The 17,086-nt window shown below is 44.7% G+C and overlaps 1 protein-coding gene across 2 annotated transcripts in view; it reads right to left on the bottom strand.

Moving 5' to 3' along the window:
- Window positions 1-17,086, bottom strand: part of MET (MET proto-oncogene, receptor tyrosine kinase) — a 152,315-nt gene that overhangs the window by 31,634 nt on the left and 103,595 nt on the right. For both annotated transcript variants that reach the window (XM_038752346.1, XM_038752347.1), the window contains exons 6-10: window positions 10,492-10,652; window positions 9,623-9,725; window positions 8,899-9,035; window positions 6,502-6,663; window positions 4,582-4,681 (exon numbers count right to left, since the gene is read on the bottom strand). In XM_038752346.1, the coding sequence (XP_038608274.1) occupies window positions 4,582-4,681; window positions 6,502-6,663; window positions 8,899-9,035; window positions 9,623-9,725; window positions 10,492-10,652 (663 nt within the window). The remainder of the gene's footprint in view (window positions 1-4,581; window positions 4,682-6,501; window positions 6,664-8,898; window positions 9,036-9,622; window positions 9,726-10,491; window positions 10,653-17,086) is intronic.

Genomic DNA, 17,086 nt, shown 5'->3' with positions numbered 1-17,086 from the left:
CCAGAATGAGGCCGTTGAGAATGTAAGGTCCCTGAGGGGAGGGAACCAGTATTTTGCTTCACTTGCACTACGGTTGCACTTAGAAGCAGTGTGGCTCAGTGGAAAGAGCACGGGCCTGGGAATCAGAGGACCTGGGTTCTGATCCCACCTCCATTACTTGTCTGTTGCATGATCTTGGGCAAATCACTTCATTTCTCTGTGCCTCAGTTTCTCATCTGCAAAATGGGGATTCAATACCTGTGCTCTCTCTTACATAGAATTTGGGCCCCACGTAGGGGCCTAATTATCTTGTATCTGTCCCAGTGCTTATTACAGTACTTGGCACAAGGTAAGTGCCTAAAAATACAACAGTTATTGTTAATAATAATAATATTTCTGAAATATTTTCATTCCTCCTTGAACCACGAGGAGGAAATGTGCTTCCTGCTACCTTCAATTTATTTCAGTGTCTGTCTCCCCGACTAGATCCTAAACTCCTTTATAAAAGAGATTATGTCTCTGTTGTACTCTCCCAAGTACTGAGTACAGTGTTCTACACATAGTAAGTGCTCAATAAATACCACCGATTGATTTATTGATTGATAGGGGGATTATCAGTTCACCATTCCTCCATTCTGTGAAATGGGTTTCCCGTAGTTTAGATTTTAGGTGAGTTTGGAAAGCAGAGTGGAGTGTGGAAGAAAGAAAATGTTTGGTTTAGGCTAGCCAAAGGAAATTACGGTATGAGCTCCTTTGGTTTTTATCTTTTCACAAGGAGCCAGGGATTGCACAGGTACTTAGTCGGACAATAGAGAAAGGAGGGAAGGGAAACCCGTAAAAAGCTCAGATGTCAAATAGAGCATGTTGAATTTTCCCCCCATAGATGTTTCTGGTTGAATATTCCCCCCCATAGATGATCCTTTAATAAAAATTCTGTTTTCTGGTTTAAAGAAGAGTTTCATATCAATTAAATGCCTAGCCAGCTTGTGGGATCTGATTCTAAATTGTTGTCTGTAGGATACAGTGATGTTAATTTACATTTGCTGCTTCTAATGGAACGCAATGCAATTTAACTCTCTACCAAATTAGGATCATAACACTGGAAGCTATTCCATTCCATTAGCTTGAAAGGTGGGATTGAATTATCTCCAAATAGTCAGTTTCCTATTTTCTCCACCATTCCATCCACAAAATGAAGAAATTTAGAAGCAAGTCCATTTTTCAGTGTACAATGGAGATTCCCGACTGCGATGAGTTCTAGTACTCCCATCTAAAACTTGATATTTTTGAAGGTAACTGTATGCACTGGATACCAGTTATGCTTATTGTGTTAGTGGGTATATTTTTTCTCTGTATAATGTCTCTTCCATAGGGAAAAGGCCTTTGGAAGCCAATGGGGATTCTGTGTACGGATATGATAATAGGCTATAGAGAAGGATGAGAATTGGATTAAACATTTCTCCGAGAGAGTTCTAGTGTTATCTGATCAGCTAGTGATCTGTTAAATCTCTACACAGGAGATTACATACATTTACACACGCATGTGCATGCAAACACACACACACACACACACACTTGCTCACACAAAGCTAGTTATCCTTATTTAATTAACAAAACTTAATTAATCTTCCAAACCACTGTGGAGTTCTGATGTCCACAAAATGAATAGCTAGGGATTCATAACTGTTTGTGGCTAGGTGGTGGAATTTGATTCAAGCCTCTTTGGGGATAGGGGACCCTCTGAGAATGATGACAATCTAATCAGGCTCTTTAGAGGGGGCATAATGGGACTGACTAAAGAGGTCAAGAAAAATCTTATTTGAAGTGACCTTAATGTTATGGGATTTGACAGAACATTTGGACCCAAGAGGGGCTTTAGTCCCTGAAGAAATTGATGGTTTTTGTTTTTCGGAAGTATTGGTTTGGGAACCAAAAGGGAAATCCCATAATTCAACCTGTCACCTGCTCACTGAAGGCAAATTGAGGGATGACACCTTTGTATGTCTTTGCATTTCAGCCCATCAATCAGTCAGTGGCATTTATTGAGCACTTAGGCTTGTGCAGAGCTCTGTATTAAGTACTTGGGAGAATACAATAGAGCAAGGATCCTCAATCTGAAAATCGGGCTTTTAAACAGTTTGTTGGTGATGACTTAGGCAAGGTGATTCTAAAACCTTCCTTATCATTCTCCCTCCTTATCAATTCTAGTCTAGAGGCTCCACCCATTATTCCCCAATTCACTGTCTTCATTCCTCTCAAGCCAACCTTCCAGCTCTTCCTAGCTCTTTGACTCTCTGGCCTCTGTCCCTATTCTCAAGCTGTTTTTCCCAGGACGGAATGCCCTTCCTCCCCATACCAGACAAATTTCAACTCTCCTCACATTCGAAGCCCTACTAAAGTCCCAGCTACCTCCAAGAAGCCTTCCCTGATTAATTTCCTAGTTCCCTTGGCCACGTGATCCCTTGAGAAGCATCCCTTGGGAAGCAGCATGGTGTAATGGATAGGGCACGGGCTTGGGAGTCAGAAGGTCACGCGTTCTAATTCTGGCTCCATCACTGTGTGGCCTTGGGCAAGGCACTTCACTTCTCTGTGCCTCAGTTACCTCATCTGTACAATGGGGATGAAGACTGTGAGCCCCCCGTGGGACAACCTGATTACCTTGTAACCTCCCCAGTGCTTAGAACAGTGCTTTGCACATAGTAAGCACTTAACAAATGCTATTATTATTATTATTATTCAATCCTATTTATTGACCACTTACTGTATGGAGAGCACTGTACTAAGCGCTTTGGGAGAGTACAACACAACAACAAACAGACACATTCCTGCCTACAACAAGGCCCCTTGTAGGACAGGGACTGTGTCAAACTCAATTTGCTCGTCTCCACCCCAGCGCTTAGTACAGTGCCTGGCACATAGTAAGCACTTAACAAAATACCACAATTATGATTATTATTGAGCCACTCTAATGATAATAATAATAATGATGGTGTTTGTTAAGCACTTACTATGTGCGAAGCACTGTTCTAAGCACTGGAGGGATATAAGGTGATCAGGTTGTCCCACTTGGGGTTCACAGTCTTAATCCCATTTTCCAGATGAGGTAACTGAGGCACAGAGAAGTTAAGTTGCTTGCCCAAGGTCACACGGAAGACAAGCAGCAGAGCCAGGATTCGAACCCATGACCTCTGACTCCCAAGCCCGTGCTCTTTCCACAGAGCCACGCTGCTTCTCTAGCCCTTAAGAACTTATCTGCACCCTTCTTAACACTCATGTGTGTACATCTGCTCAAATGTTGATTTTGATTTTGACCACTCTAGTTGTAAGTACTCAGACTGGTTCTCCCTGCTAGAGTTATGGTCTTTGGGGGTAGGCAACTGGGCTCTTACTCTGTATTTTCCAAGCACCTAGTACAGTGTACCACACTAAGCGAGCTCTAAAATTCTGCTGCTGCTGCTGCTGCTACTTCTACTACCACTACTACCATTACTTCTACTACCATTTGTCTGCTATGTGGCATTGGGCAAGTCACTTTACTTCTCTGTGCCTCAGTTACCTCATCTGCAAAATGGGGATGAAGAATGTGAGCCGTATACGGGACAGGGGCTGTGTCCAACCCGATTAGCCTGACACACAGTAAGCACTTAAGAAATACCATTATTGTTATTACTATTATTATTACTGCTGCTACTACTACTACTGTTATTACCACTACTTCTACTACTACTATGCTGCCACTTCTATGACTCCTTTTCATCCATGCCACTTTGTGTTTTCTGGTAGAAAAGAACTTGCCTGCAATTACAGTAGCTTAAAAAAGTTTCAAGGGCATAAAAAGCCCAAAGAACAGATTCTTTCATGAAGTGCTACTACCCAATGTCTCCATGTTGTTGGACAGGAACAAAAACCTAAACAGCTTTGTACTCTAGACTGTAAGCTCGTTGTGGGCAGGGAACATGTCTACCAACTCTGTTATATTGTACTCTCCCAAGCGCTTAGTACAGGGCTTGGCACTCAGTAAGCACACACTCAATCAAGATGACTGACTGATTGATATATAGAAGATTCAAATGTAAATAATATAGCCCGGCTCAGCTCCTCCTGTACAGACACTGTGTCCAGCCACCTTGAATGATGTTTCCAATCACATGCCAGGGAAGGAAGAGAAAGTTCTTCCCCTTCTCCCCATCCCAAGCAAGTTGTGATGATGCCAAGCATAAATATGTTTATATTCTTCAATACTGGATCATTGAGAGTGGCTGAGAAAACTAGGGGGGGGGGGTCAGGAAACAACATGTCCATTACACGGTAGGAATTTATGAAGCAGTTATGAGATCAGGGGCCTCATCCAGGCTCTCCGATGAAGCTAAAGGCCACTTGGTTACAATATTTTATAAAAACAATAAAAAAATGATGTGATTTCCATTAATGGTCCCCCTCCTCCCCCTCCTCCTCCCAGTTGACTGTGCTTTCAAATATCATCTCCCATTGGTAATTATCATTTGAGTCAAAAGTTAATGCATTTGCAAAATTGTCAAAATAATTTTGACTCTATAGTGTCAGGCTAGAAAGTCTAGCCTGCTGTAGAATCCTCAGACTTACTACTGTGAAGTTCCTGCCCACTTCTGCGACTCGGATAATCATCTTAGGAACACTGGATCCATTGAGGTTTTTCCCAAATCCGGTGATGGTGCTTCCGCCACTGGCCAAAACAAAATGGAAACATGGTCAATATCAAGGAGAATAACGACATCTGTTTCACTCCCCAACAGGAGCGAAAACTCCCCGCCACCACTGTTTGAAGACATCCCGCTCTGAAGCCAGAATTCCATGGATTCTTAAGTGATACACTTTCAAGGTCTTGGGGCAGAGAATGCGTCAATCAATTAAGAAACATCACGGCCTAGTAGATAGAGCACGGGTTTGGGAGTCAGAAGGGCCTGGGTTGTAATCCTGGATCCCCCACTTGTCTGCTGTGTGACCTTGGGCAAGTCACTTAACTTTTCTGGGCCTCAATTACTTCATCTGTAAAATGGGGATTAAGACTGTGAGCCCCCACATGGGACATGGATTGTGGCCAAATCGATTAGCTTCTATCTATCCCAGTGCCTAGTACAGTGCCTGGCACATAGTGAGAGCTAAACCAATACCATTAAAGAAGCACCCCCAAAACAAAAAAATCTTTGTTATACTGTACTCTCCCATCGGAGCCCACCATGGGGAACTATGTTCGCCTCTGATTCACCAGACTATTCTGACAAAAAAAAAGTCACTGTTCTAATGATAGAGTTCTATTTTTTTTGAAAAATATTCCTTATATAGGTACACTGCATCCAGACTGAGGGCCCTTTGGCGGAAGTAATCACAGAGGTGAACTTTAAATGTAGTTTGACAATGAATTGTTCAGTTGATGAGAACGGACTAGGTTGAATTGGTCCAATGTGAAGCTGGTTGTGCTGGACAGTCTGGGTGTCTGTGGATGCGGGGGAAAAAAGAGTGTGTATGGTGCGTTTTGTGTGGGTCTATATTCAATGTGGGCAGTTATAAAGTACTAGTAGTCTTCTAAGTACAATAAGAAACAGCATAGCCTAGGGAAATAGCCCAGAACTAGGGGGTCAAGAGACTTGGGTTCTAATCCTGGCTCTACCACTTGCCTGCTCTGTGATCTTGGTCTAGGGGCTTAATTTCTCTGGACCTCAGTTTTCTCAACTGTAAAACGGGGACTCCATACCTGTTCTCCTTTCCCTTTAGCGTGAGCCCTATGTGGGTCAGGTGCTGTATCGGATCAGATTATACTGTATCTACCTTAGCGCGGTGCTTGGCACAGAGGAAGTGCTTAACAAATAACATTATTTTTATTAAATCTTGGCTTTCCAGGCAATCTCCATCCGGCTCTAGTGAGCTAGAAAATTGGAAAGTCCAGAAAGTTGATATATACTTCTTTGGGCAAACGTTGGAGGTTTTCGGCTTGGGAGTGACACCTGAAGAGTATAGGAGGTGGTGTTTGGTGCCAAAAAATCCCCAATCTAATGACCAGAGCTGAGAGGTTGAGCAAAGCTGACATCCCAAGCTCTTTCTCAGTGCAAGTCCTGTGCCAAGGCACCAGCTTTGCCACGCAGGTTGGAAACCTCCTTCCCCACCCTTCCTACCCTCCCTGCAAGAAAGCCACAGATAACCCTAACCCAGATGAACCCCACCTGAATAACTGAGAATTCACTCCTGCCAATACTGTGTGCAAGCAGTCAGCAGTTGGCTCAGCGGGCTATTTCCCTGAAATCAGTCTAATGCAGTAGTGGATGGATGATGCTTTCTAAAGATGAGGCAGCAGTGACTCAAACTGTGCCCTGAAACTCAATCGAACTGTCAACCAGCCTCATCTCTGAACACATAAGGGAGATTGCAACAGCTGCCCGATGGCATTAAAAACCAGAGTTAAAACTGCAGTTTCTTTTGATGACGGAAGCAGAATTCTTTTCATGCTTCATTTTTCTCCTGGACTTCTCTGCCTCAACTTCTCCTTACCTAAGGAATGATTTGGTTGGGTGAATCTCATGGACGACGGGGTCCTCTTTGTAGATGAAAGTGCCGGCTTCGCGATTGGCCAAGTCGATCTTCATCTTAACCGCGTAGAGGGTGGGAATGGTCTGGGCTGGCGTGTAGCATTCCAGAACGTGTTCTGACACACTGGAACAAAAACACAGGGAAAGGAAGTCGGCAGGGATGGGTCAGGCTACGCGGCTGAAGAAGCTACGTGTTTTTAACCGTGCTTTCTGGATAGAGTATCTAAGGTAAGAGCTCAGGCCAGGAGAGAACAGCACTGTCATTTGGCCTCTAGTGTAACTGAAGGAGAGTTTTCTGAGTTGCCCCATGGCAGACCAGACATGTCTCAGAAGTGCATTACCTGTGATGCCTGCCTGAAAAACTGCTGGGGCTCAAGGCATCCCTTCTATAGGTGGGGGATGGATTCTGCGAATTAAGCTGACTCAACTCCTCCAAGAGGAACGTCCTCTGACCTCTGCCATCGCCAGCAAGGACAAGTCACCCAAAACACTGAAATAACCTGAGAAAAGGAAGCAGCATGGCCTAGTGGATAAATGTGGGAGTCATAAGGTCATAGGTTTTAATCCCGACTCTGTCCCTTGTCTGCTGTGTTACCTTGAGCAAGTCGCTTAACTTCTCTGGACCTCAGTTCCCTCATCTGTAAAATGGAGATTAAGACTATGAGCTTTGGTGGGACAGGGACTGTGTCCAACCCAACTATCTTGTATCTAGCCCAACCCTTAGAATAGTGCCTGGCGCATAGTAAGCAGTGCCTGGTGCATAGTAAAAGATTTCCAGTCTCTTAAAGGTATCAGCAAGCTCCCTCATTGCTGTTCCTGGTTCTGTTCTGATAGTCGTCCAGGACAATACAATACCTGCTGGTGGAGGGTGGGAGGAAGGGAGGAAAAATAAAGGATGTGAGTGAAAAAGAACAGCAACGAGAGAGGGCAAATTTACAGGATAAGCTTCCTGAGGGTGGGGACTACCGCTGACTTCTACTGTCTGCTCCGAAGCATTCAGTACAATTGCTGTGCACATGTGGGTGATCGATAAATATTACTGATTTGGTAAATCGATTGAGAAAGGGAAAGGAGGAAAGGGCAAAGGGGTCTAGGTAATGGGGGACGGTCACGATTTCAGTGTGTGAGCCTCAGCAATGTTAGCCGAGTCCTTGCTCCACCTCACCAAGCGTTCATGTCTTCAGGAGTGGGCAGAGGCATGGTGCTCTGTGCAGAGTACAGCGCATCAGGGTGGGGCAGGTGGCCACAAAATATTCCCTCTAAAATTTGCCAGTCTGGGCCATAGCCTTTTTGGCATGGAAAAATCTACACTGACCAAGGAATAAGGCAATGCCATAAGTTCTCATTTCCCCTCTGCACTGACTATGCGCTTGGCTGTGAACCCCCAAAACACTTTGATACTCCAGCCCCATGGCCCTTATGTGCATATCGAGCATGGGCTTGGGAGTCAGAGGACGTGGGTTCTAATCCTGACTCTACAACTTGTCTGCTGTGTAACCTTGGGAAAGCCACTTAACTTCTCTGTGTCTCAGTTCCCTCATCTGTAAAATGGGGATTAAGATTGTGAGCCCCACGTGGAACATCCTGATGACCTGTATCTACTCCAGTGCTTAGAAAAGTGCTTGGCACATAGTAAGCGCTTAACAAATACCATCATTATTATCATTATTATATCCTTATATTCTATCATTTCCCCTGTCAATAGTTTATTCTAATATCTGTCTCCCAATATAGATCGTAAGATCCTTGTCGGTGGAGATAGTGTCTACAAACACTATTGTCTAGTACTTTCCTGTGACTGTGAGCCCACTGTTGGGTAGGGACTGTCTCTATGTGTTGCCAATTTGTACTTCCCAAGCGCTTAGTACAGTGCTCTGCGCATAGTAAGCGCTCAATAAATACGATTGATTGATTGATTGATTTCCTGAGAGCTTAATACAATGCTCTGCATATAATAAGCTCTCAATAAATACCACTAATTGATGGCAATAACAGACTGTTACGGTGGTAGCTTGATGATCTATGCTCAAAGACAAAACTTCTCCTGGTGAATAGGAGAAGCAGCGGGGATTTAGTGGAAAGAGCATGGGCTTGGGAGTCAGAGGTCGTGGGTTCTGATTCCGGCTCCACCACTTATCAGCTGTGTGGCCTTGGCAAGTCACTTAACTTCTCTGTGGCTCAGTTACCTCATCTGTAAAATGGGGAATAAGACTGTGAGCTCCACGTGGGACAACCTCATTACCTTGTATCTACCCCAGCACTTACAGCAGTGCTTGGCACATAGTAAGCGTTGAAAAAATTCTATCGTTATTAACAGGGCAAACTAAAGCATCGGAGTGACTGAGGCATAGACCCCCACCTCCTCAAGGTGCATGTTTTTCCGCCGATGGAAATGTGTCTGGAATTTCCACAGTTCAGGTACTTTCCAGTTAAGGTGAGTAAAGTTCCTCCAGCTATGGGACCATAGCGGGGAGAAATACTGGTTATCTTAGGGTCCTGCATGGAAAATAGAAAGAGAAATAGCGATGAGAAAGCTGGTACTAGCTATATCCCCCCACAGAAATCAGATAGGTCCCCTTTTGGATCAAACCCTCAGGCTTCAGAAAGATGAGATGTTATAGTGTACTACTCAAGTGCTTAGTACAGTGCTTTGCACATAGTAACACTCAATAAATATGACAATGAATGAATGAATGTATGGAATCAGCAAACAATTCAGTATCTGATGGACTAGACAAGAGACTCCCCCTCTAGATTGTAAGCTCCTTGTGGGCAGGGAATGTGTCTACCACCCTGCTGGAGAAGAAGCATGGCTTAGTGGGTAGAGCACTGGCACAGGAGTCAGAAGGAGCGGGGTTCTAATCGCCACTCTGCCACTTGTCTGCTATGTGAACTTGGGCAAGTCACTTATCTTCTCAGTGCCTCAGTTACCTCATCCATAAAATGAGGATTAAGACTGTGAACCCTATATGGGACACAGACTGCGTTAAAGCCGATTATCTTGTATCTACCCCAGTGTTTAGTACCATGACTGGTATATAACAGTGGTTAAAGGATATGACAAAAAAAAAGTTGTGCCTTACCACGTACGAGAACGTTTTGGATCGTCTTCCGCCTTGGGCGTTGGAAACACTGATGGAGATGTTGAGGCGGGGCTGGGTGGAAGGCCCTGCTGTGCATTTCAGCCTGTGAGGACAATGTGCAAGGCTTTATACCCCTTTGGCCTTCCCTTTCCTTTCAAAGAGGGTCATTTTGACTCAAAGCTATGTGACCCCCTCCGCCTACAGGGAAACGTCATGTGTGCATCTGTGACTTGTCCCTGACTTGTCTGTGCCCAACAACAAATGTAATCATTCTGGCTTTCTCTCTTCTATCTGCATGCCAGTGCTCTGGACGAGGACAAGGGAAATTACGGATGGGGAATAGAGTGCTGTATATATTGGGAACCGTAGTTCTTCAGCGCTGAGAAGCAGCATGGCCTAGTGGATAGAGCACAGGCCTGGGAATCAGAAAGACCTGGGTTCTAGTCCCTGCTCTGCTACTTGTCTGCTGTTTGTCCTTGGGCAAGTCACTTAGCTATTCTGGGCCTCAGTTACTTCACCTGTAAAATGGTGATTAAGATTCTGAGATCCATGTGGGACAACCTGATTAACTTGTATCTCCCCCGACACTTAGAACAGTGCTTGGCATACAGTAAGCGCTTAAAAAATACTGTAATTATTATTATTATGTGGGACAGAGACTGTGTCCAACCTGATTATCTTGTATCTACCCCAGTGCTTAGTGCAGTGACTAGCACAGAGTAAGCGCTTAATAAATACCATATAAAACGGTGGATGGACTCTCTTCCCTGTTCAGTGGCCCCAGGGGTAGCACAGCTGTGGGCCTATAAGTTGCGAATCTATTCTGTCCACAGGAACTCACGCCCCTCAGGGCATCTCGGCGATCTTACTTGTTTGTGGAGCTCTCGTTGAAGAACAGAGTGCAGCTCTGGTTGCCGATGAGCACCTTGGTTTTCCTCAGCTCGAACTTGTTATTCTTTTGGAATCCAAAGTCCCAGCCACACACAGTCAGCATGGTCCCTCCTTCCAGGGGTGCACTGCTGGGAATTATCTGCAAAGGACCGAGACCTGTTTGGGACCACTTGCGCAAAGCACGGCTCTTCAAGAACGAAGCACCGTGGCCTGGTGGATAAAGCCCAGGCCTGGGATTCAGGAGCACCTGGGTTCTAATTCCAGCTCTAGCACTTGCCTCCTGGGTGACCCTGAGCAAGTTGCTTCATTTCTCTGGGCCTCAATGGCCTCATCTGTAAAACGGGGACTGACCGTTAGCCCCATGTGGGACAGGGACTGTGTCCAACCTGATTAGCTTATATTTGCCCCAGTGCTCAGAACAGTGCTTGACATATAGTAAGTGCTTAACAAATATGATCATTATTATGAAGGCAGAGAACGTGACATATGGCCTGAGCCCACTGTTGGGTAGGGACTGTCTCTATATGTTGCCAACTTGTACTTCCCAAGCACTTAGTACAGTGCTCTGCACACAGTAAGCGCTCAATAAATACGATTGATTGATAGATTGATGGCCTGCTTCTGATGAGCACCTTCATCTATGTAGGTGTTCAAGATGCTGTGGCAAGCAGATGCAAGACAGGTATTTGCCATCAACAGATAGTTTACCAGCAACACAGTTCAATTTTCCTGAATACTTGTAGTTATTTTCGCAGCACATGCATTGGTTTCATGTACTGGGCTTACCCTAACACCACTTACAATATCCACTAGTACAATTCCCATTGTTGGGTGGGGACCATCTCTATATGTTGTTGACTTGTACTTCCCAGGCGCTTAGTACAGTGCTCTGCACACAGTAAGCGCTCAATAAATACGACTGAATGAATGAATGAATTTACCGATTGATTGATTGATTCATTCAATCATATTTATTGAGCGCTTACTGTGTGCAGAGCACTGTACTAAGCACTTGGAAAGTATTGATCTTTATTCCCTCTAGCCTGAAAGCTCCTGGTTTGGTTCTGGGCCTACTCACCAGTGTGTTTGCATGTAAGATCACAGGCTCAGACATCTAAGAATCCACTCCAGTCAGTCAGTCGAATTTATTGAGCACTTACTGTGTGAAGAGCACTGTATTAAGCACTTGGGAGAGCGTAAATATAACAATATAACAGACACGTTCCCTGCTCACAATGAGCTTACAGCTTAGAGGGGGAGACAAACATTAATATAAATCAATAAATTACAGATATGTACATGAGTGCTGTGGGGCTGAAAGGGGGATGAATAAAGGGAGTAAGTCAGGGCAACGCAGAAGGGAGTTGCAGAAAAGGAGAAGATGGCTTGGTCAGGGAAGGCCTCTCGGAGGAGATGTGCCTTCAGTAAGGCTTTGAAGTGGGGGCGAATAATTGTCTGTCAGATATGAGGAAAGAGGGTGCTCCAGGCCAGAGGCAGGATTGTGGGCGAGAGGTTGGCGGTGAGATAGACAAGATTGAGGTACAGTGAGAAGGTTTGCATTAGAGAACTGTAGTAGGAGAGTAGTAAGGTGAGGTAGGAGGGGGTAAAGTGATGGAGTGCTTTAAAGCCAATGGTAAGGAGTTTCTGTTTGATGCAGCGGTGGATGGGCAACCACTGGAGGTTCTTGAGGAACCTCTAGACTATAAGCTCCTGAGGGCAAGGAGAGTGTCTACTGACTCTACTGTATTATGCCCTCCTGAGCACTTAGTACAGTGTTTGGCACTCAGTAAACACTCAATAAATACCACTGATTAACTGACTGGTTGATTAATTGATTGACCACCCCATGCATCCCAGATGCATTCCATACATTCTCCTTAGTCTCCTAGGCTGGACTGCTCATCTGTGAATTTATCCCAACCCTCTGGAATCTGCCGATATTTTCAGCTGCACAACTTTCTGTGGGAACCAATTCCATGTTTACCACCTGCCGGGGGAGGAATGTTTTCTTTTGTTTGTTCTGAATTTACCACTTGCAAACCTCAATGGGCACCCCTTGTCCTGCTGGTGAGTGATTCGGGGAATAACAATTCCATGTTCGCCCTTCCCAAACCCTTCAAGATTCTGTAAAGTTTAATCATGTCCCTGTTCAGTCTGACTCTTTCCAGATCCAAGAGGCCTAAGGCATTCAGTTTCGTTATAAATAAGCCGCTTCATTCCCGGGATCATCTTTATCCTTGCAGTAGTAATAGTAATAGTGGTAGTAGTACTAGGACTAGAAATAATAAAGTGATGGCATTTAAGCGCTTACTATGTGCCAAGAACTGTTGTAAGTACTGAGGGAGATACAAGGTTATCGGGTTGTCCCACTTGGGGCTCACAGTCTTAATCCCCATTTTCCAGATGTCCAACCTGATTTACCTGTATCCACTTCAGTGCTTAGAACAGTGCTTGGCACATAGTAAGCACTAAACAAATGCAATTATTATTATTATGAGGTAACTGAGGCACAGAGAAGTTAAGTGACTTGCCCAAAGTCACACAGCTGACAAGTGGCGGAGCCAGCATTAGAACCCACAACCTCTGACTCCCCAGCTTGTGTTCTCAGTAACAGTAATGGTAGCAAAAATAATTATGAAGCACTCCCTGTGTTCAATGTACTATAGGGAAAGAATACATGGGAAAGAATACATCCACCGGGAAAGAATACATGGATGTGAATTAAACACCACCTCGGGCCTCAGGGGGTTCAAATCTAAGAAAAAAGGGGGTGAGAGGACTGGTGACAGGCACATAAGGAAAGATAAAACAATAAGAACATCAAAACAACATAAAATATGAGGCAAGGAATAGATCCATAAAACCATAGACCCGTAAAAGAAGCAATAGCGGTTTGTAGCTAGAAGAGTAGAGTTTCAGGCTTCTCAGGGCTCAGAGTCCAATGGTAATAGCTGCGGCCAGGAGACAAATTCAGCTACGGCTATCAGCCGGTCTCCACTCTGGGGAGATGCCAGACTGACACTGTTTCTGTTCTCGCCTCTTCTGAACTATCTCCACCTCTGTTATGTTTCCCTAAAGAAGTGGCAAACCAAAGTACAGGCCATGTGCCAGCTGCAGGCATGTTGAGGTTTTAGAGAGTAGCCACATTCTGTCTTCTGTTTTTGTTCAGGTTATAACTCGGAATGGTATGCTTTTAGTAATAGAATAATGTTGGGAAGAAGTGTGACCTAGTGGAAAGAGCAGGGCCCTGGGAATTAGAGGAGCTGGGTTTTAATCCCTCTCTGCCACTCACCTGCTGGGTGACCTTGGGCAAGCCAATTAGCTTATTGGTGCCTCAGTTTCCTCATCTGCAAAATGGAGTTTCAATGCTTGTTCTTCCTGCCCTTTAGACTGTGAGCCTCATATGGGACAGAGGCTGGGCCCATTTTGATTATCCCATATCTATCCCAGTGCTTAGTACAGTGCTTGGCACATAGAAAGTGTTTAACAAATACCACAATTATTATTCCTCTAGACTGTAAGCTCCTTGCGGGCATGGAACGTGTCTACACATTCTGCCGTACTGTACTTTTCCCAGCACTTAGTACAGTGTTCCACAAACAGTTAAGTGGCTCAATAAATACCACTGTTGATCGATATGTGCTAAACCCTATCCTAAGCACTGAGGTAGAGACCAGATCATCAGATCAGATACCCTTTCTGTCCTCCTTGGGACTCATAATCTAATCAGTCAGTCAATCATACTTATTGAGCACTTACTGTGTGCACTGCTCTGTACTAAACTCTTGGGAGAGTACAGTATAAAAATAAACAGCCACATTCTCTGCCCATATTGAGTTTACTGCTTAGATGGGGAGACGGACATTAAAATAAATAAATGCTTATATTATATTATATAGAAGCAGTGAGGCTTAGTGGAAAGAGCGCAGGCTTGAGAGTCAGAGGACATGGGTTTTAATCCCGGCTCTGCTACCTGTCTGCTCTGTGACCCTGGGCAAGTCGCTTAACTTCTCTGTGCCTCAGTTACCTCATTGTAAAATGGGGATTAAAACTGTGAGCCCCTCGTGGGACAACCTGATTATCTTCTGTCTATCCCAGCACTTAGAACAGTGCTCAGCACATAGTAAGTGCTTAACAAATAACCATAATAATTATTATTACTATTATTATTAAGGCATAGCCCAAGAAAAAATAGTCCCGAGAGTTCAGGATTCACTTAACTTCTCTGTGCCTCAGTTACCTCAATTGTAAAATGGGGATTAAAACTGTGAGCCCCCCCGTGGGACAACCTGATTATCTTCTATCTATCCCAGCACTTAGAACAGTGCTCGGCACATAGTAAGTGCTTAACAAATAACCATAATAATTATTATTACTATTATTATTAAGGCATAGCCCAAGAAAAAATAGTCCCGAGAGTTCAGGATTCACTTAAGTTCTCTGTGCCTCAGTTACCTCAATTGTAAAATGGGGATTAAAACTGTGAGCCCCCCCATGGGACAACCTGATTATCTTCTATCTCTCCCAGCAATCAATCAATCAATAGTATTCATTGAGCACTTACTGTGTGCAGTGCACTGTACTAAGCGCTTGGGAAGTACAAGTTGGCAACATATACAGTCCCTACCCAACAGTGGGCCCAGCACTTAGAACAGTGCTAGGCACACAGTAAGTGCTTAACAAATAACCATAACTATTATTATTACTATTATTATTAAGGCACAGACCAAGAAAAAATAGTCCCGAGAGTTCAGGATTCCCTTCACCCACCACCGTCACCCACTTCCACATGATCCGTTGATTGTCCAAAGGAGCCCTTCAGTGGATCGCCTTTCTACATGAAGGTGGAGGCTGAGGGGTGCTGACTGAAAATTGGGTGGGGTCTGCACCTCATTAAGGAAGCCTGGAGTTTTCACTGGGTCAAAGAGTGAGCAGCCATCCTCCTCACAGGCCTCTAGCCCAGCCAGGGTGGTCTGGATTGGTCCAGATCCCTTTGGAAAACCCCTTGTGGACCCCTCGCCCCCCACCTCCCCTTTTTGACATGTCTACTGATGGTCACACTTCACACTAGGACACCTGTAATGGGTGGGGGGTCTCTTCGGGGAGGCCGTGATCTCCCCTCCCATTAACACCAATTTTTAAACTGGGTCTTGGTTCACTGCTCGCACATTAGCACCCTTAGCTGCCTGCCCTCTCCAGTGCCCGCCAGTCTCCACCCGGGTGAGCTATTTTTGAAGGCATGTTGCTAGAGGGCACAGACCATTACTGTTTAACTAACTCTGTGAGGGTCTCGGCACCGCGTTGTGTTCACGGGAGAACTCAGTAAACGTATTTTTTGGATGAAAGCGATAATGGCGAGGATCAATCAATCAATCGTATTTATTGAGCGCTTACTGTGTGCAGAGCACTGTACTAAGCGCTTGGGAAGTACAAGTTGGCAACATATAGAGACAGCCCCTAACAGAGGATGTTGTTCATTTTTTGTTTTATGGTATCTGTTAAGCACATAGTATATGCCAGGCACTGTGTTGAGTGCTGGGGTAGATACAACATAATTGGGTTGTCCCACATGGGGCTCACAGTCTTAATCTCCATTTTACAGAATAGATAACTGAGGGTACCATTTTACTATGCGACAGGCACTGTATTAAGCATTGGGATAGATAGAAGATAATTGGGTTGGACATTATTAAGCATTCAGTCTTAATCCACTTTTTACCGTGTAGATAACTGAGGCGCAGAGAAGTTAAGTGACTTGCTCAAGGTCACACGCAGTCAAGTGAGAAGCAGCGTGGCATAGTGGAAAAAGCATGGGCTTATGAGTCAGAGTACCTGGGTTCTAACCCTGGCTCTTCCCTTACCTGCTGTGTGATCTTGGGCAAGTCACTTAACTTCTCTGTACCTCAGTTTCCTCACCTGTAAAATAGGTATTCAATACCTGTTCTCCCTCCTAGTTAGGCTGTGAGCCCCATGTGGGACAGGGACTATGTCCAACCTGATTACCTTGTATCTACCTTGTATCTTGTAGCTAGAGAAGCAGCGTGGCTCAGTGGAAAGAGCCTGGGTTTGGGAGTCAGAGGTCATGGGTTCTAATCCCAGCTCCGCCGCTTGTCAGCTGTGTGACTTTGAGCAAGTCACTTCACTGTACCTCAGTTCCCTCATCTGTAAAATGGGGATGAAGACTGTGAGCCTCACGTGGGGCAACCTGATCAAATTGTATCCTCCCCGGTGCCTAGAACAGTGCTTGGCACATAGTAAGCACTTAACAAATGCCATCATCATCATCATTACCCCAGAGTTTAGAACAGTGTTTGACATATAGTTGCAAATACCATTTTAAAAAATAAAGTGGTGGAGCCAGGATTAGAACCCAAGTCCTCTGACACCCAGGCCCCAGCTTTTTCCAGTAGGCCACACTGCTTCATATGGTGATGGCAACAGTTGGTTGCTTTGGCTGGTGAGTCAGTCATCATGAACCCATTGCATGTTCAGGGGAGAATAAAAATAATAATAATAATGGCATTTATTAAGCACTTACTATGTGCAAAGCACAGTTCTAAGTGCTGGGGAGGT

Source organism: Tachyglossus aculeatus, chromosome 10 (genome assembly GCF_015852505.1).
Source record: "Tachyglossus aculeatus isolate mTacAcu1 chromosome 10, mTacAcu1.pri, whole genome shotgun sequence".
Lineage (NCBI taxonomy): Eukaryota > Metazoa > Chordata > Mammalia > Monotremata > Tachyglossidae > Tachyglossus > Tachyglossus aculeatus.
This window is presented reverse-complemented; position numbering and strand designations above follow the sequence as displayed.